The following is a 20,793-nucleotide window of genomic DNA, read 5'->3' as shown; positions in this document are numbered from 1 at the left end:
CCAAAAGGGAAGAAGCAGAAAAGCACAGGAAGGGGAAGATGTTGCTAGCTTCCCTTGCCTTATGCAAAAATTTTTGCTACTTCCCTAAGCACCAGATTCACGTGGTACTCTTTCCTACATCACTCTCAATCACTTTGTGTTGTTGCAAGATTTAAGCTGATTTCTAGGAGTCGTGATGAGCTGGCTTGAGGAATAACCCAGAGGCTAGTTATCAGAAGGTACCTGAGACTGTGGTTTGGGGAGGTGGGGTAATTGTTATGACTGAAAATATCTATTCATATAGTAATCCCTAATCCTCTTCTTTCTAATTTATTCAGCCTGTGTTACCACTATAATTTTTAGTATGTATTCATTGAAACTTATCTTAAATGTCCCATCTATGGATTTGTAAATGCTAGCTCTAATGTGTTGGCTGTGCCTCCTAGTTCAGAAAGTGTTGGTCGGGGACATTTGGCCTTAAATGAAAAATCACAGAAGAAAACTTGAGGTAATATGTCTTACTCAAGGTTGTATGCTTTGTAGGTGTTGCTTATCTTCAGGTGTGTCACTCCTATATGGAGTATTTTATGTTGTATCTTTAGGATAGTCAAGGTTCTTTCCAAGACTGTTTAGGGAAATGAACATTAGGGACTTCTCAAACCTGGGTTTACCTCATCCTTACTCATGTTCCTTTGGCCAAAGCATGTTACATGGCAAATTGCAAATCATTGCATATGTTTGCAATGATACAGTGAAATGTGCCATTTGACAACCTTTATTGAAATAGTATAGCACAAGAAATATATTCTGTACATAGTTTCCTCTGTATCTTTGGGTGAAAACTACTGAGTTACATCATACATGCTTTCCATGATGTTTATATATGTAAATGAATGAGGTAGAAAACAAATTCCATTGGATTCCTAGGATACCTTTGCATTAAAAAAGCAGTTCATACATCCTGAAGTATATTCAGTAATAATTACTTTTAGTGGCAATGTGATATGTTTTTGCTTTCAGTTAGTCAATATTTTTTGTAGGAACATTCAGTTTTATATGTAGTATGTACATAAACATAGAAATTAGTTGGTTTAATAATATCTATCTACCAGGAAATGGACTGGATTTGTATTTATTGGAGACTTTAATGCTCTGCCCGAGACAGTAAAGATTCTTCACTTATAAGAAGTCTTTGCCGTTTTTCAGCCCATTATGTTGCAAGGGGAAATTCTGGGCTGAAAGTCTCACAGATTCATTTCTGAATACATCATTTGTCTTGTATCCCAGCCGTGCTTCCAGAATCTTCTGCTCATTGTCAGCAGCAAGACAGAATGAATGGATCTCTGGTGAGTTGTTTTTTTTATTTCTCATTTGGTTTTATTCCATTATATGAACCTAAAGATGTTCAAGAATTTAAAACAAGTCCAAACACACAGATTCAGCCCCAGGAACATATTCATATGGCTTATAGATTATCAGATTAAGATTGTTTGTAGGTTTAGCAGATTAAATGGTTGTATTCTTTCTAAGTTGAATGCAGATTGGCTTCAGAATGTCTAGGTTTCATGTTGTCATAAAATGTAATCAAATCTGTTATGTGATGTAATGACACCCAGCAGGTTACTTCTTATGGAAGGTGAAGGATAGCTTGTAAACAGATCACATCCTCATGAGCAACATTAAACTATTTCAATGAAATTTTCCTGGAATTGCTGAAATAGTGTGGTCATACATACCTTCATGTGTTCTTAAGGAATGATTAACCTATATGTACTGAAATTACTCTCCATATATAGTACTTGGACGACTTCATGGTCTTCGTCTTACTTGAAACTTAGGCTATATTTGTTGCTAAACTTTATGGTCTTTCTACAAATTCCTGTTTGTTTTCTAAAGTATCCTCACAAAATTTCTTTCCTCTATTTTATCTGTCTATTTTTGATTTTCTACTCACTAGTGTTGGTTATTTTTCTCTTTCTCTCTCTTTGTATCTATCTTTCTATCATTTTTTCTTACTTTTCTCATTTTCTCTTTCCTCCATATGTCTCTCAGTTTTTTCTTTTCTTCAAATGATCTATCTGGGAGCTAGTTTTTCTTAGTGATCAGTTTTACTTTGCTGACATGGCTCTTAGGTTTGACATTTTTCTTACCCATTATATAGGAAAATTGTTGCCTAGAGAGTTCTACAGGATTCCAGAAACAAACTTAGAAAATCACAAAAACATAAACAGATAGACTTAGGGAAAACCAGGGTTCAGAAGGCTCTCTGGCACTTGGTCCCTTGCTGCCAGCAATCAAGCATAGTTCCTTGAGTGCACACAGGGAAGATTACCATTGATAACCTGCAAAAATGAAGTATCTATATTAATAGTACAATCAGAGCCACAACAGGTTGTGAGGAAAACATGTTTCCTTATTCTCCTGAGACAAAAGAGTGGTGCCCAGAGAAAATGCAGACATGAAGTTCACCTTAGCTAGCCTTGAAGGTGAACAGCAGCTCAGTTTCAGATGTTATCTTTCCAACAGTAAGGAAAAGGCCTGCCCTCCAGTCTCTTAACCCTCTCCAGAATTCTCTTTTAACCCTTCTGTGGCCAGCTCTCAGTGTTCTCATTGCGGTCAGGCTCGAATTCCAACCTCTCAAACCTTTTCCCCCTTGGCTCAACCTCAGAGTTCCCCACAGAAAAGTATTTCCTTCGCCCAGCTTATAAACTACAAGAAAATCAGTTTTCTCCTGATTCTGTTATCTTTGGACTAACTTCATTTGATGTGGTATTCTGTTTTGTCTTTCCTTCCCACTACTTTTGAATATTTTAATTCACTGCCAGTATAGGATAGGAACTGGTTTTGATTTAAAAAAATACAGTGACAAGGTGTTCTTTATTAGAAATATCACTTGTTGCAAAATCTCACGGATGATTTCTCAGGAATTGATTTGGATCTCTGAGGAATTTTGCTATTAACTAACACAAGTAGAAATATATCCTTAGGGATCTACTGGAGAAATGACTCAGAAATATGTGACACATTGGAGCATTTGTGCATATTCATCATTTTTGTCATATTGAGTATTCCTTGAGCTTCTATACATTTTCCTCCACCTTCCATGAAGCCTATTAATATGAAAATATTGTAAAGAATATTTTATTCCCCTCCTACATATATTTTGTATTGTAGAATGTAGGCAAAGTTTACAAAACCTCATGGTAGCAATTCTTTTTTACATAGGATGTAATTTTCAGGGTATCTGTGACCACTTTTCAATATTTAGTATTTAAACCAAACATGGTTAACCTAGGATATTTTTATGTGTGAACTCAATTAAATCTTATATGGGAAAAATAAATCATTAGCTACTTTCTGGAGTATTGTTAGTATTTTTTAATATTTATGTGGACACTGCTTCTCATAGGTCTAGTAATGTTCTATGTTCTGTATTCCATGTCATATCCTGAATGTGTTCTGGTTGCTGATGAGAGTACCTGTTAATAGAAAGTCTAAATAGGATTTATGGTGAAGCAGTATATGTAAATGCAGAAAAAAATATTTGTTTAATTCATTGTTACCCTTATATGTACTAAAATTTTATCAAAAAATGATAATATAATTTTTCAGACACCTCCTTAGACTTATTGTTGTCATACCAGATTATTGTCTCCTTAGAGTTTTTACCTTGTCTCTATTGCTAGCAGCAGAAATGTGTTTGCATGCATTACGGAAACTGTAATTTTTTATTGGTCTTGGGGCTTGAATTCTGGGCCTGGTTGTTATCCCTCAGCTCTTCAGGGCAAAGTGAGTGCTCTACCACTTGAGTCACAGTGCTACTTTCAGTTTTCTGGTGGTTTATTGGAGTTAAGTGTCTCATGGACTTTCCTGCCTGGGCTGGCCTTGAACCTTGATCCTCAGACCTCAGCCTCCTGAATAACTAGGAGGATAAGCCACCAGTGCCCTGCAAATCTGTGTGTTTTAATGACCAGGTTTATATATTGTCCAATATTTCTAATTTGCTATTTAATTCTCCCAGTGAATAGATAACACAGCAAGGTGCAAACATTTTATGTAAGACAAAAGCATACCTGCAGCATAATGAAATTCCAGTTTGGAATTCTCATGACCCAGGCCTAATTTCTTGATGGAAATGTGCCATTACAGAAGCTGATCTCATTTGAGGATGTGGCTGTGTACTTCACATGGAAGGAGTGGCAGGATCTGGATCCTGGTCAGTGAACCCTTCACAGAGATGTGATGCTGGAGACCTATAGCAACCTCATGTCCTTGGGTGAGCAAAGGTCACTTTTATTTGGAAGATCAAGTGCTTTTATTTTAGTAGACATTTGACTGTTTATGTTATCTATGTATAAGATTCCAGTCCATTCCCAGGTAAAAAACTGCTAGTATAAAAGCCAGTGAAATTCAGGTCGAGGTGCTTGGTGTTGTTTGCCTTTCGCACTACTGCATGAACCACAACTCCATTTTGGCTTTTTTTGGGGAGTATATTCTGGGTTTCCATGCTCAGGTTGGTTTCAAGCCTGCCACTTCTGATCTCACCTCGTCAATGAAGGATTAAAGTTATAAGCCTTTGAACCATATCATTTTCTAAAACAAACAAACAAACAAACAAACAAACAAACTAAAAAAGATTCCAGTCCATATGAAGTGTCATTTCTTTGTAAGGGAAACTTCAACTCATTATATGTAACTCAAGAGCTAATTTTATTCTCAATCTTTAACATTTCTAATCAATAGTTGTATAAAAGTTCTAAAGTATGATCCAATAATAGGAAACTGACTTCCCAGACTTGGGGTAATTATCATAGGTGGATCTACAGTCTAGATAGAATATACATTACTAGTGACAGTATGATCTGGAAATCAGTAGGTGAATGTGTGTATTTGTAAGCCAAACTTGACACAGAGTTTAGTGCATCAAGATTGGAATTCTAGATACTCTGGAGGCTGAAATCTGAAGATTTTGGTTTGAAGCCAGCAACTGTGGAAAAGTGACCATGAAACTCTTATCTCCAATTAACCATTCAAAAACTAGAATCGTAGGCAAGACTCAAACTAGTAGAATGCTAGCTTTGAGCAAAAGAGCTGAGTTCAAGCCACACAATGGACACAATAAACTCAAAGCTGGGGGAAACTCCACCATGGAGTTATTAAGAATAAAGAAACAATGGGCTGGGAAGATGGCTCAGGGGTAGAGTGATTGCCTTGCATGCTTGAGGCTCTGTGTTCGATATCTCAGCACCACATAAGCAGGGAAATAAAGCTAGAATTGGTGTTGTGGCTCAAGTGATAGAGTGCTAGCCTTGTGCTTAAGAGCTGAGAGACAGCTCCCAGGCCCAGAGTTCAGGCCCCACAACTCGACGGACCCCACAAAAACAATTGAGAAACCAGATTTAGGAGCAACCTTGTGAACAGGATGTCTGTGACCTTACATTAATGATGACCCAGCAAGAGCAATTGTTCTCCACTATTTCTTATTCACAGGGCACTGTGTTCCTAAACCTGCGTTGATTGTGAAGCTGGAGCAAGGTGCAGAACCATGGATAAGAGAAGGCTCAGACAAGAATTTTACAGGTGAGTTAAAGCATCTTGAATGGTGATGATGGATCCAGAGCCCAGTGGGTCTGTTTATATTCAGCGGTACAGAGCAGTATTATTCCTAATGCCCCTGAGTCATGTGTGGCAGAGAACTAGGTGATCCTTTGTCTCAAGGAATTGTCAATCCAGAATTCATGTGGAGACACACTGAATTTGGTGTGCCAGTGTAGGTAGTGTTAGCAATTCCCTTTTTCTGTAGAGAAGTCATTCATAAAGAGAAAAAGAGAATAAGAAATGTAGAAAGGAGACCTCATTTTCTTTTAAACTAGTATTATGCAGGTAGGAGGAAAATAGGAGTATGCTAGGGCTGCTATCCTCTGATGGGGACAATTTCTTATCAGTGGTGCTGGGCATAGAGGGCAATTCAGAATGGAAGCATTAAGAGTATGGAGATGAATAATTTCAGGAAATATTTCCTGGGACAACATATAATAATCTGAAATACAGAAAAACATTATTTTGCATTGTAAAATGTCAGTACTACTTTCTTAATTACTACATTGCAGAGAAAAGTATATATTCTGCATAAAGCAATGCTTTGATATTTGAAAATCTAGTAACAGAATGTGAGGAAATATTGTTATCGTAAGGAATTTGTGGGTCTCATTTATGTTTTTGTCTATTTTTCTATTATGCATTTTAGATGTCCCAGTAATGGAGGATGTGATTAGCACCTGTCAGGAAAGTCACAATAAATATCGCTCTGAAGTGGCAGTCATGAATAGTAACCCAGGGGAGGAAAAAGTGAGACTTATAAAAAGTTTTCATTTGAGCTCAAAACAGAAGTCAGAACTGATTAAGAATAATGGGAACTCCTTAGGGATGAGGATAGAAAAGGTCACTGGATGTCAGAACATGGGTGTTTTCAGTGAACCTGGTAAGATGTGTGCTGCCTATAGTCCTCATGTGTCTTCTGTAGTTGAAGAATATAAACAATGTGAAAAGTCTTTCACTGAGAAGACACACCCTGTTGTCCCTCAGAGAACACACACAAGAGAGAAACCTTATGAATGTAACGTGTGTCGAAAGTCTTTTACCAAGAAATCAAATCTTACTGTCCACCAGAGAACACACACAAAACAGAAACCTTTTCAATGCAACATTTGTGGAAAATCTTTCATCTGCAAGGCATATCTTACTAGACATCAGAGAACACACACTGGAAAGAAAATTTATGAATGTAACTTATGTGGAAAGTCCTTCTCCTGGAAGTCAACTCTCACTGTCCATCAGATAACACACACAGGAAAGAAACCTTATGAATGTAATGTGTGTGGAAATTCTTTCGCCAGGATGGCATATCTTACTGTCCACCAGAGAACACATACTAGAGAGAAACCTTATGAATGTAACATGTGTGGAAAGTCTTTCACCAAGAAATCAAAGCTTACTGTCCACCACAGAACACACACAGGAGAGAGACCTTATGAATGTAACCTGTGTGGAAAGTGTTTCACCCAGAAATCAAAGGTTACTGTCCACCAGAGAACACACACAAAAGAGAAACCTTTTGAATGTAAGATTTGCGGAAAGTTTTTCACCAACAAGGGATATCTTCCTACCCACCAGAGAACACACACAGGAGATAAAATTTATGAATGTAACTTGTGTGGAAAGTCCTTTACCTGGAAGTCAACCCTCACTGTCCATCAGATAACACACACAGGAAAGAAACCTTTTGAATGTAACGTGTGTGGAAAGTCTTTCACCTGCAAGGTATATCTTACTAGACACCAGAGAACACACACTGGAAAGAAAATTCATGAATGTAACTTATGTGGAAAGTCCTTCTCCTGGAAGTCAAAACTCACTGTCCATCAGATAACACACACAGGAAAGAAACCTTTTGAATGTAACGTGTGTGGAAAGTATTTCAACCAGAAATCAAAGCTTATTGTTCACCTGAGTACACACACAAAAGAGAAACCTTTTGAATGTAACATTTGTGGAATGTCTTTCTCCTGCAAGGGATATCTTACTAGCCACCAGAGAACACACAAAGGAGAGAAACCTTATGAATGTAACATTTGTGGAAAGTCTTTCGCCAGGATGGCATACCTTACTGTCCACCAGAGAACACACAGAAAAGAGAAACCTTTTGAATGTAACATTTGTGGAAAGTCTTTCACCTGCAAGGTATATCTTACTAGCCACCAGAGAACACACACAGGAGAGAGACCTTATGAATGTAACCTGTGTGGAAAGTGTTTCATCCAGAAATCAAATCTTACTCGCCACCAGAGAACACACACACAGGAGAGAAACCTTATGTATGTAACACGTATGGAAAGTCTTTCACCAAGAAGTCATACCTTACTTGCCACCAGACAACACACACAAGAGAGAAACCTTATTAATGTAACATGTGTGGAAAGGCTTTCACCTGGAAGTAAAACTTCACTGTCCATCAGAAAACACACATGAAAGAAACCTTATGAATGTCATATGTGTGGAAAGATTTTCAGCTAGAAGCTACACCTTACTGTCCACCAGAGAGCACACACAGGAGAGAAATTTTATGAATGTAACCTATGTGGAAATTCTTTCACCCAGAACATACACCTTTCTGTCCATCAGAAAAAAACCCACCAGAGAGAAATGTTATGTATGTAGTAGGCATGGAAATTCTTTCATCTGGAAGGCAAACCATAACGTCCATCACAGAACACAAGGAGAGAAACCTTATGAATGCAACCAGTGTGGAAAGACCTGGAGTTCACAGTTTAACACACAGAAGTTGATTCACACAAATGAAATAACTTAGGATTGTTCCAAATGGGGAAAGTCTTTGATCTGTAAGAAAATTGAAATTGCAATACAGAACCAATACAGGATAGAGACCTTATGATATAGCAGATGTGGAGTCCTCCAACTACAAGACACAGCTCAGAGTGCATCACAGAACACCCAAAACACACAGAAACACAGACACATACTCTCACACACAAAGAGAAGAGAAAAAATATGTAGGAAAAAATGGAAAGGTTTTCAAGAAAATTTCCTAACTCAGTTTGCATCAGAGGACAGACACAGATGAGAAAATACAAATATATCAAATGTGGAAAGTCCTATACTAAGTATTCATAGATCCAAGTTCATATCACACACAGCAGAGAAATCTTAAAAATATTACAAATGTGGAAGGTCTTTGACCTGAAAGGAATATCTCAGTTTTCATGAGAGAAATGACTCACATAGGAGAAAAGGAAGTAGTGCATAGAACATATGTGAAATGACTTTCAATCAGAACTGAGTCCTCAGCATATGTGAGATCATACACAGGAGAGAAATTATGAGTATAGAAAACATTTTGCCAGAAGTCTAATCTGTACCGGTATCAGAGACCTGGACACATGACAGAATTTCTGTAAATATAAACATGAGAGGAAGTCTTTCAACCAGAAGCCAACCTTCAGCAATTATTAAAATATTCACCCAGGAAAGAAACCCAATGTAGGAAAATCTTTGTCAGAAAACCTCTGTAAATTATACAGAGAAATTCTTCATGGCAGAGGTAAGTTATGGGTGATGGGAAACCATTCTTCATTCTTCAGCTCTCTTTGAACCAACATTTGTCATTATGTTGAGTGTGGATGGTGTCCTTCAATATTATCCAAAGCATGTAGAAACAACCTGTCTCGACAAGGAATTAAGAAATTGAAATAATTCACTTGTGTCTTTTATACTAAGGAATGGCGTGTCAAGGTTATTTGATAAACTCTTCTTAGAAATATGAGCTCTAGCCCTTTGGGACTGGATTCAGATCATCTCCAACATGCTTATGGGAACAATAGATAAGTAAATACTGTTATGATTGGAGGCAAGAACATGAGAACAACCATATTTCTACTGCTCCCTTAAGTCTTCCTCTGTATGTGTGATCCATGCGTTATAGTACAAATGACTTACTTATTCCAGTTCAGTTTTTGAATGAAAGATCTAAAGGAAGACATTAGTCCTTGTTGCAGTACATACATAGTAGTAAAGTCTTTCTCAGAGATGTAACAATGCTCAAAAGGAAATGTATTCATGACCTAACTCATAATGGTATAACCAATCTGTACAGTATGTTTAAAATAAAATATATATTTAAAAATATGATAGATTAATAAAGACTAGAATCTGCATTGTGCCTTGCGGGAGAACCCCAAAGTGTCTTCAGTGCTTGCTCTTTACTTTAGTTAATCATTGGTGATGAGCAACTTGTGATTGATTCACTCTTAGACTATTTAGTTGTTCTGCTGAGCAAGCTATTACAAAACACCAGTGTGGATGATGTGTCGCACCTGTGTTATCTCATAGAGGGCCAAAGTGGATAGGATATTAGGGGAAATAATTGAGCACACAAAGATATTGATCAACTTCTCACAAAAATTGAAGTTAACAAAAAAATAAAACCATCTGCCACTTGAGTTACAGCATCACTTCTAGGCCCTGAGAGGAAGGAAGGAAAGAAGGAAGGATAGAAAGAAGGAAAGAAAGAAGGAAGGAAGGAAGGCAGGAAGGAGTGATGTGAGAGAGGGAAAGAGGAAGGGAAGGAATGAGGAAGAAGGAAGAAATAAACTATTCAAAAGAAGAATGTTTAATTTTTGGTGAATGTGAGAATTATTGTTTCAGAGATGGGGCTCAAGAAAAATGGCTTTTACAAAAGGTAATTCTTGAACTGTTTACAAAATTATAAGGAAGCTGTAACATTTTATAAATTGACTTAATATTTCAATCATATTAAGTAAGGAGGTCAGGTTTGGCTGGTGCCCTATTGGACACATGGTGGATGGTGGGGTCTGGCATCTTGTCTTCATGCAGGGGCAAGGAATACCTCCTTCATCACTTGCCACCTAACTGATAGGTGTGGCTGGTTCCCTGGAAGCAGGGGTGAGAATTTGGTTGATATGTTACTCAATCTCTTAGTCCAGTGACTGGGAATTTCCTGTAGACCTCCCTCCTGCTTAGGCCCTATTTAGGCTGGACCAGCAGTGGCACTAGCTGCTATGGTACATGTCTCTGTGATCATGTCCTGTGTCCTGTCTCCTGGCTTGTCTCTGGTCATCATAGTGTGCCAATTCAGCACTCTTTTTGTGCTGATTGGTTTCTTGGTGTTGTTTTACTTCTTTTTTTTTTTTCCTTTCTGTCCTGTTTCCAAGCTGTCTATTTGTGGACTACAAGTCATTTTTACAACAGGCTGCATGCAGACTGCTAGCTGTGTAATAAACACTGCAGTATTCCATCTTCCATAATGTGGCTTCCAACAAGTGTACTGTCTTCTTTTACAGAAACACAAAGGTTGACCTAAATTTAGAATTTCTAGAGCCAAGATAGATGCCACTGTTTTTCCTCCCATAATTAGCATAGTATTAGGTGTACATTTTTCTTGCTCCTTTGAGAAACATGTTACCCTAACCTCTCTTTTCTGTTTCCTCAATGAATTGTGAAGATCTTTTAAATATTTTTTTGTTCAGGTTTCTTGATCAGAAACATCCTTGTATGAAGTCCCTGTTATAGAGTTGTCAGTACTTTGAGAAGATCACTACCTGGAGCATCCACAGCTAACCATCTTTTCTTCACTTGTCCATGGGGTCTGAGCAAACCCAAGCCAAATCTTTATATGTGCATTCTAACTTAAATGTTTGTTACCAAAAGTTTGATGTGGAGACTTCATCAGGTGTGTTGGAAGTTGGCTGGGCTCATAGTGTAAGCCAGAACTCAAAATGGAAGATACAGGAAAGAAAAGATTGGTGAGGAGCCAGCCGAGGAGAGGAGCACAGTGACAAAGTCTTCATGCAATATGCAAGCCCCTTGGGACAGGAGTGAGGAGCCAGAACAGGGCCTGTGCTACCCATCAGTACACCACCAGTACCACATGGCAAATCTAGCATGGGACATGGTGTGCCCAGGTTTCAGGAGGGCTGACTGTTGACACAGGGACCTGTTAGTCAAGTTAAGCCAGTGGCCTAATGTAATTCTCTTGTCTTATGTAGATGATACAATTGCTGTGGACAAGAAGAATTGGTAATAAAACTATTGTCTGATGAACTAGTTAAAATTCTTCAGGATATTTGTGTGTGTGTGTGTGTGTGTGTGTGTGTGTGTGTGTGTGTATGTGTGTGTGTCCTAAGAAGAAAACAAATTGAAAAGTAGTTCAGAGAGAACTCAAATGACAGGAGTGTGAGATTTAAGTCCTCAGCAAGATAGATCCATTACAATCACAACCAATAAATGAAAAGGAAAGGTTTCCTTCACTTATTTTTACCTACCTTGACAAAGCCCATGGAGTTCAAAATAACACGAACAGAAATGTATGTGTTGCTGCTTACTGTTGTACAACAGTAGTTTACAAGTGACAGCAGAGGTAGAGAGTCTCTTCTGTGTGCGGCCCCTGCACTCACTGGAAATGAGGACAGTAGTATTGAAAAGGAACGAAAGTTACTTGTAAGTTTGTCTTTTAAATTGCAGGGGAAGCATTGACTAAATGAGCAGACTTTTTGTTTTGCTGGTCCTTAGGCTTGACCTCAGAGGCCAGGTGCTGTCCCTGAGCTGCTTTTGCTAAAGTGTACCATTCTACCACTTGAGCCAGAGCACAACTGCCAGGTTTTTCTGTGCATGTGGAACTGAGGAATAGAACCCAGCTCCTCATTCATGCAATGCAAGCCCTGTACCATTTTGCTACCTTGCCTGTCCTATAAGCTGACTTTTTATGTTAAAAGAAGAAAGAATAGGTTGGTATGTAGTATCCACTTTCCATGTGCAAGTCCCAAGGTTCAATCCCCCAAAGTGAAAGGAAGAAAGTAGAAAATGGAATGATATGAAGTATACAGATACAAGAACAAGGAAAAATAGAAGAACAAAGGCAATGAGCAAGTGTTTAGGTTTTTGTTTGTTCCTAATTGTTTCTTTTTTCTTTTAATTGTTAGCTGTGGGGTTTAAACTCAGGGAGGGCCTGGCATATTCCCTAGGCTTTTCACTAAAGGCTGGCATGCTACCACTTCCAGCCAGAATGTCACTTCTAGTTTTCTGGCATTTAATTGGTGAGAAGTCACAATGAATTTTCTGCTGATGTGGTGCTGAGGAGTGGAACCCAGTGCCTCATGTATACAAGGCAAGCACTGTACCACTGAGCCACACTCCCAGCCCTGCTTCCCTTCTTAAAACAGTGTGGATGGGGCTGGCAATGTGGTTTAGTGATAAAGTGCTTGCCTAGCATGCATGGAGCACTAAGTTTGATATTTCAATACCTAACAAACAACAAAAACTACCAAACACCCCTAGAAGCACTGGTGCTGTAGCTGAAGTGGTAGAGTGGTAGGCTTCAGCATAATGAAATTCAGGAACAGTTCCCACACCATGAGTTCAAGCCCCAGGAATGTCAAACAACAACAACAAATGAGCAAATGAAAACAAAAAACCCAATGTCAGCAAGTTTCATTGATAAACACCACACACACACACACACACATTTTTTTAAACCATAGTCACCTCCTTTACTGTGTGTGCTCACCCACTGGGCTCCAAATGCTACCTACATTCATGGGAGAACTTATTGTATGTTTCTGTTGTTTTTGCATTTTTAAAAAATTGTTGTGGGGGCTGGGAAGGTGGCCCAGTGGTAGAGCACTTGCCTTGCATGCCTAAGGCCCTGGGTTCGATTCCTCTGCACCACATAAGCAAAAAGAAAATAAAAAGTGGGAAATGGCGCTGTGGCTCAAGTGGTAGAATGCTAGCCTTGATCTTAAGACCTGTGGGACAGCGCCCAGGCCCAGAGTTCAAGCCCTACGACCAGCCCCCCCCCCAAAAATTATTGTAAAGGTGATATATACACATATACATCTGGACATACATACATATGTATGTCTATATATACATATATATGTACATATACATATGTATATATACATATATACATATGTGTATATATACATGTATATACATATATACATCTATGTACATATACATATGTGTGTATATATATACACATAGATGCATGTATGTATGTCAAAGTTACATAAGCCAGGTATTGAATTCATTACTTGATTAATTACTCGATTGATTTCATTGATTTCATTACTTATTGAACAATATGCATTTTTGCACAATTCCAACCACTTTTGAAAAGTAGCATTTATTTCCATATAACCCAGTATAATATACCAATATTAGGTATTGATCTCATTGAGTGCTGTCCCTGACCATTTTATCTTAATGATCTATCACTGGAGCCATCTATCAATTTCTACCCCTGGATTTTTAGGTGATTAATTGTAGATAAGAGTCTCATTGACTTTTCTGAAAGGGCTGGATGAAATCTCAATCCTCAGGTCTCAGGTTTACTACCCTGAGACACTGGTGTCTAGCACCTTTAAATATTATTATATGCACTATGTTATTTGTGGTATTTTTTTCTTTTCATTATTCATGCAGCTTGATCTCTGCGCCTGGGCTCTGTCCCTCAGCTCTTCAGCTCAAGGCTAATGCTCTACTCCTGAACCCACAGCACCACTTTCAGATTCTTCTGTTTATGTGGTGCTGAGCAACCTAACCCAGAGCCTCATGCATGCAAGGCAAGCACTCTCCACTGAGCCACCTTTCCAGCCCCTACAGTAACATTTTTAAAGGATTATTTTAGGCCTTACATATTTGTTTGTTGCACAGATTCAACAAACCATAAAACCCAAAGACTTGACAAAGTATGGCACCTATAGTAAACATGCAATCTTTGAAAAAACTGGTATTATCCTATGAACAATGAATTGTAACAACTATTTAGTAGGATTTAAATTGTAATAGGTATCAGAGGTGATTTGCAGTGTATAGAAGATTCTCTGGAGATTATATGAGAGGTGATTTGCATGGTATAGAACGATGTGTGCAAGTTGCATGAAAGCAAACTAAGAAATACATGTCAGATGAGACAAACATAATAAATAGCAAAGTAATCACTAAAATAAAACCATGTTAATATTGTAATATAAAAATAGTAAATATATCAGGTACTGTCTGATTTGAACAGAAGAAAACATACTCAAAAAACTCAATAAGCCAAACAGACGTACATTAATTATCAAGAAATAAAATTAAATCAATATAAACATACCATAAGCAACAATCATTATTGAAAAATACAAGTAGTCATAATATGAAAGGAAAGGAACCTCAGCACAAATTGTGTTACCACAGATACGGAGCATTGATAATAACAGGCAAATTATAAATCTGTATAACAAGTTCTATTCTGAAAAGTAAAGTCTACAAAGACATGATTAAAAAGACAAAGAATGATAATTTCTTTAATCTGTCATTATGATTGGAGAAGTAATTTTCCTCTTTTTTTTTTTTTTTTTTTTTTTTTTTTTTTTTTTTTTTTGGGTCCAGTTGTGAGGCCTGAACTCTGGGCCTGGGTGCTGTCCCTCAGCTCTTCAGCTCAAGGCTAGCGCTCTACCACTTGAGCCACAGCGCCACTTCCGGCTTTTTTTTTTGCTTATGTGGTGCTGAGGAATCGAACCCAGGGCCTCATGCATGCAAGGCAAGCACTCTACCACTGGGCCACCTTCCCAGCCCAGTAATTTTCCTCTTAATGACTGTATAACTAGACAAATGGTCACTAGAAACACAGACAGGGATAGCATTATCTTTACTAAATGCTGTTTATAAAGCACTATGCAGTTATATTTACCAAGACAGACACACTGACAATAGATCTGAAGACAGATTGTCTAGAAATCAGTATGACAAATAAATCTATGATATAAATACAAAAAAATCCAACAATATGTTTCTAATAATCTAACAGTAAAATAAACAGAAGGAAACTAGAATGAATATGTAAAAATGTATGTCTGCTATCATTGTGATTTATTAAAGAGAGCTACTTTCTTCACTTGTGAAATAAAAACAATTGCTTTCAATTATGTATGGTGTATTCACATGTATATCTTCTGGTGGGTGTGGCAGAGTCATAGAATGTGAGGGAAATAGGGTGATGAAAGTAAAATATACAACTCAAGAGTAGAGATAAGAAGGAGAGATTGGGAGAGAATGAAGGCATGGAAGACATTGTATGAAACGAAGGGTATTTTTTACCTCACTCATGACATATCTCTCTATACATCACCTCCATAATAAGATTAAATTACATTAATTATAAAACAATACCTCCAGCATAAACGATCTGCTTAGTGAAGAAAATCTACCACAGGTAGAACAGGTACAGTTGTTAGAAAAACAATACAACACTTAATTTGAAAGATAAACTATTTCAGTTTAGGTTGCAAAATAACTCTACATAAACCAGAAACAATAAACTATTTCATTGTATTATCCAATTAAGTGTTAATGTTAAATGTTGAAGTAAGAAAAATCAAGGCAAGTACTTCTTGCTCAGACTGTCATTTTAGCCTAGCTACTAAGGAGGAAACTGAGGTCTGCAAGCCAGCCTGGATAGACAACTCAAACTAAGCAGCTAATGAACAGGTTAGAGGTATGGCTCAAGTGATAGTGCCAACAGTGAGTGAGGAAGTTGACTGAATATGAGACCTGAAGTTCAAGCTCCAATAGTAGCTCAAGAAAACCATGAGCTATGTTTATTACTGTGTTTCTAAGTTAGAAACCTAACTGTAATGATACTAGCAAGTCTTCATCTCAAATATAAAGGGAAAAGAAGATGAGTGGAGGAGGGAGAGAAGGGAAGCAAAAGGTCAGGAAAAAGAAGGAAGGAGAGAGGACAAGAGAGTAGTGGAGTGGAGGGGAAAAGAGGAAAAGGGAAAAGAAGAGAAGAGAGATGGGGAGGAAAGTTTCATGGCATCAGATTTGACAGTAACTGGTCTGGGAAGATTGCTCAGTGGTAGAGCGCGTGCTTATCATGCATAAGGCCCTGGGTTTAATTCCTCAGTACCACATAAGCAAAATGTTGGAAATGTTCCTTTGGTTCAATCTGTAATGTACTCACCATGAGCTGAAGAGCTGAGTGACAGCACCCAGGCCTACAGTTCAGGACTCACTGCTGAGAAAAAAGAAAAGAAAAGAAAAAAAACTAAAGCAAGATTTGACAGTAACCCCATAAATAAAACTCCAAAACTACCTCTTGGAAAAAACAAAGAAACAAACAAACAATGTGAGTCTCTGGTGGATCACACCTGTAATATTAGGTACTCAAGAGGGTGAGATCTGAAGATCGGGTCTCAAAGTCAGCCTGGGCAAGTATAGCTGTGAAATTCTTACTTCCAGTAAATCACCAGAAAACCAGAAGTGGTGCTGTGGCCAAAGTGGTAGAGTGCTAGTCTTGAATTTAAGAGCTGAGGGACAGTGTTCAGGCCCAGAGTTCAAGCCTCATGACCTACAATATATAAATAAATAACTAATAAATAAATACAAATGAAAACCTTGTATATTGAAAAACACTACCAATAAAGGAAAAAAAAACATGTACGTGAGAAATATTTGCATATATCTCTAAATGGATTGCTAACCAATATGAATTAGAAAATATAAAGAAAATCCTTCAAGTAACCCAGACAACAAAATCTAATTTTAAAGTTGGAAAAAGATTGAAGAGATTTTTCTAAAAATGATATACATATGTAGTACATTAAAATATAAAAGTAGTTTAATATCAGTAGTCATGAGAAAAATTCAAATCAAAATTCCAATAAAATAACACTTGATACATGCTAGTATGGACATAGTTTTAAATAAAAACAACCAAAATATTCCCAAAGTCTCAAAAAATCTAGGAAAGATGTGAAAAGGATGTGAACCTTGGTGCATTTCTGTCATGTATATAAAAATATCAAAGATGAAGCCAGGTATCCATGGTTCACACCTGTAATCATATCTACTCAGAAGGCTGAGATTTGAGGATCACGGTTCAAAGCCAGCATGGGCAGGAAAATCCGTGAAACTCTTATCTCCAATAAAATCACCAGAAAACCAGAAGTGGTGCTGTGGCTCCAGTGGTAGAGCGCTAGCCTTGAGCTAAAGAGCTGAGGGAGTACGGCTCAGGCCTGGAGTTCAAGCCCCTTGATCGACCTAACAAACAAACAAACAAATAATCTATCAAAGATGGTACGAAGAGTCCTAAAAAGAACTAAACATAGAATTATATAGGAATATGGTCCAGCATTTCTATGCTTGTGTGCAACAGCAGATAAAGCAGGGAGTACAACAAATGCTTGGAGAATCACTTCTCAAAATCTACTCACAATAAGTAAAACATTGAAGCATGTAAAACAATAAATGTGTTCAAAGGAGAAAACTTTACTACATTTTATGGCAGGGATGAACTTTAAGTAAAATAAGCTAAATAAAACACACCAATCATAAAGGAGCAGCCATGGTATAATTTCCCTTACTGAGCTTCCAAGGATCAACAAACTTGTGGAGCCCAAATGTAGGATGATTCCAGAGACTGGGATAGAGAGGAACAGGGGCTGCCTATTCAATGATCAAATAGCTTCACAGATGGAAGATGAAAAGTGTTGTAGATGGATGGATGGAATGGCTTCACAACAGTGTGGCCCAGTGTTTTATCAATGAACTCTACACATAAGAATGGCTAATGTAGCCACACACAGTCTGAAACACAACTATTCTCCCTGGACTTGGGAAACTCAAGAAAGATTATTTGCCAGCCTAGGTTACATAAAAAGATGAAGAGCTGAAGTGGCACTGTAGCTCAAGTGGTAGAGCGCTCGCCTTGAGCTGAAGAGCTGAGGGACAGCGCCCAGGCCCAGAGTTCAAGCCCCACGGCCGACAAAAAAAAAAAAAAAAAAAAAAAAAGAGTAAAGATGAAGAGTTTGCTTGGAGGTGGGTGGGGGAGTGTAGTCCAGGAAATGGGAGGGCCGGGATGGTAGGGGAAAAACAAAGGAGAAGGCAACAATGCTTAATAAGAAATGTCCTCATTATCTTGCTCATGTAAGTGTAACCCCTCTGTATGGTATTTTCACAATAAATAAACTTATTTAACAAATAAGAGCTTGCTGGACTACATAGCTAGACCTATCATCCAAAGAAACATGGAAAAATCAAATTTTGGATTCTGTGAAGACATATGGGTGACAAACATATCTATTTTACCTACTAAAATAATAAACAAACTGAAAGTGTTTGAACACATGCTCAAACAGTGTTTAGTTGGAAATACACACTACAAATAGCATTAATAACAAACACACATGGACAAAAATACAAATTATTATAATCTGTGTAGGTTTTGCAGATGATTTCACTGACTATTGCTCAAGTGTGTCACATATTCCTGAACCATTTCTTCCACTAGATTCCTAAGGATACATTGCCACACATGCTATTTAGTATTGACGTTCCTGAGATTAAAGTTTATTACTTAGCAAATGTATGTCAGAATTTTCCATTAGTGATATTTCCAATACCAAAACTATAGTCACTGTATGTTTATTTTCACAACAAGCTTCTATGTTATAACATCAGTGAATGCAAATATTCAAGCAGAGCAAGAAGAAAAAGGAAAACTGCAGGAACCACATCAAATAAGGTTAAACCAGAGACAGATAATAGAATCTGGAAACTCAAATTTTTTATGTTTAGCAACAATTTTCCTGTATAATGAATAACAAAAATGTCAATTCTAAGAGCCATGTCACCAAAAGAAAACTGATCAGTAAGAGAAGCTACTTCCCCGATAAAACATTTGAAGAAAAGAAAAATTAAGAGACAAGTGGAGGAAAGAGAAGCAGAGAGAATGAAAGAGCAAAAGAGACAGAGAAAAATAGACAACAAGAGAAGAGAGAAATAAAGCTAGTGAACTCACATGGTGGTGGCTCATGCATGTAATCCTAGCTACTCAGGAGGCTGAGATCTGAGCATAGAGGTTCAAACCCAGCCCAGGCAGGACCATCTGTGAGACTCCTATCTCCAGTTAACCACTAGAAACCTGGAAGTGGCGATGTGGCACCACTGGTAAAGTACTAGCCTTGAGCTGCAGAGTTTAAGTATAGCGACTAGGCCCAGAGTTCCAGACCTACAACTGAAAAAAAAAAAAAAAAGATGAAAGAAGGATGGTAAAGGGAAACGAAGGAGGAGGCAACAATGCATGATAAGAAATGTACTCACTATCTTGCCCATGTAATTGTAACCTCCCTTTATGGTATTTTCACAATAAATAAATGTAATACAAAAGAAAGAAAAAAAGCTAATAAACATGAAAAATAGAATGAATTGGGAAAATAGGAAAGAGAACTCCTATGAGAACACCATAGAGAAAAACAGAGATTTCTATAAATACCATCAAGCTCAGCCTAAGTTTCAAGTAAAACAAAGAGCACAAAGCAGTCCAAGAGTATTTACAGAGATTAATTGAAGTACTTATAGCTCACTCAGTCCTGTAGAATATTTGAAGTTATGTTTGACCACACTATTTCAGCAAATCCAGTAAAATTTCATTAGGATAGTTTAATATTACATATGAGGATGCGATGTCTGAGCAGTTGCTAGCCATCCTTCATCTTCTATGAGAAGTCATCTCCTAGGTGTCACTAAATCACATAACTAGTGGGACAACTTTTTCTCACACTAGAAAAAGTAGAAACAAATTGAAGCAAATCAGCACTTAACTTAGAATGACAGATTTTATAATCTGCTAAATCTCCAAGCCATCTTCAGCTTTTTTTTTTTTTTTTCGGTCCTGGGGCTTCAGCTCTGGGCTATGGTTCTGTCCCTGTGCTCTTCAGCTCAAGGCGAGCGCTCTATAGCTTGAGCCACAGCACCACTTCTGGTTTTTTAGTGGTTTATTGGAGATAACAGTCTCACAGACTTTCCTGCCTGGGCTGGCTCTGAACCCTGATCCTAAGCTCCCAGCCTCCTGAGTAGCTAGGATTACAGGTGTGAGCCACTGGTGTCCACCAACATCTTTAGCATTTTTAGAAACATGTTCCTGAAGCTGATTCTTTTTTCTTTTCTTTTCTTTTCTTCAATCTTGGACACCCTTAGATTCATAAAATGGAATGTCAAACAAAGTGAGAAATAAAAGAATCTCACTAGAGATCCTTTCATTCTTTCTTGCTGTTGACAATGAATAAAGATTCTGGAACCATGGCTAGGAGTGAAGGCAAATAAGGGAGTCAGAAAAGAACCTGTGGGATTTTCCCCTAGATGTTCCTGCTCAAAACATGATATGTGGGCTGGAAAAGCCTTCCTATGGGAGAAGCATCATTCCTGTCTTAAGAAGATCATTAAAGTGTCCAC

The 20,793-nt window shown here is 37.8% G+C and overlaps 1 protein-coding gene across 1 annotated transcript in view; it reads left to right on the top strand.

Annotated features, from left to right (window-relative positions):
* LOC138841626 (zinc finger protein 182-like) overlaps positions 1 to 11,596 on the top strand; it is a 75,016-nt gene extending 63,420 nt beyond the window's left edge. The window contains 6 exon segments of the mRNA XM_070042402.1: positions 1,267 to 1,325; positions 4,129 to 4,255; positions 6,227 to 6,327; positions 6,565 to 7,053; positions 7,132 to 7,864; positions 11,562 to 11,596. Coding sequence (XP_069898503.1) covers positions 1,267 to 1,325; positions 4,129 to 4,255; positions 6,227 to 6,327; positions 6,565 to 7,053; positions 7,132 to 7,864; positions 11,562 to 11,596 — 1,544 coding nt within the window.
* The last annotated feature ends 9,197 nt before the right edge of the window (positions 11,597 to 20,793 follow it).

Source organism: Dipodomys merriami, unplaced genomic scaffold, assembly GCF_024711535.1.
Source record: "Dipodomys merriami isolate MVZ:Mamm:240054 unplaced genomic scaffold, mDipMer1.0.p SCAF_323, whole genome shotgun sequence".
In the NCBI taxonomy this organism is placed as follows: Eukaryota; Metazoa; Chordata; class Mammalia; order Rodentia; family Heteromyidae; genus Dipodomys; species Dipodomys merriami.
The sequence above is the reverse complement of the archived record's forward strand: the minus strand, read 5'-3'. Positions and strand labels throughout refer to the sequence as shown.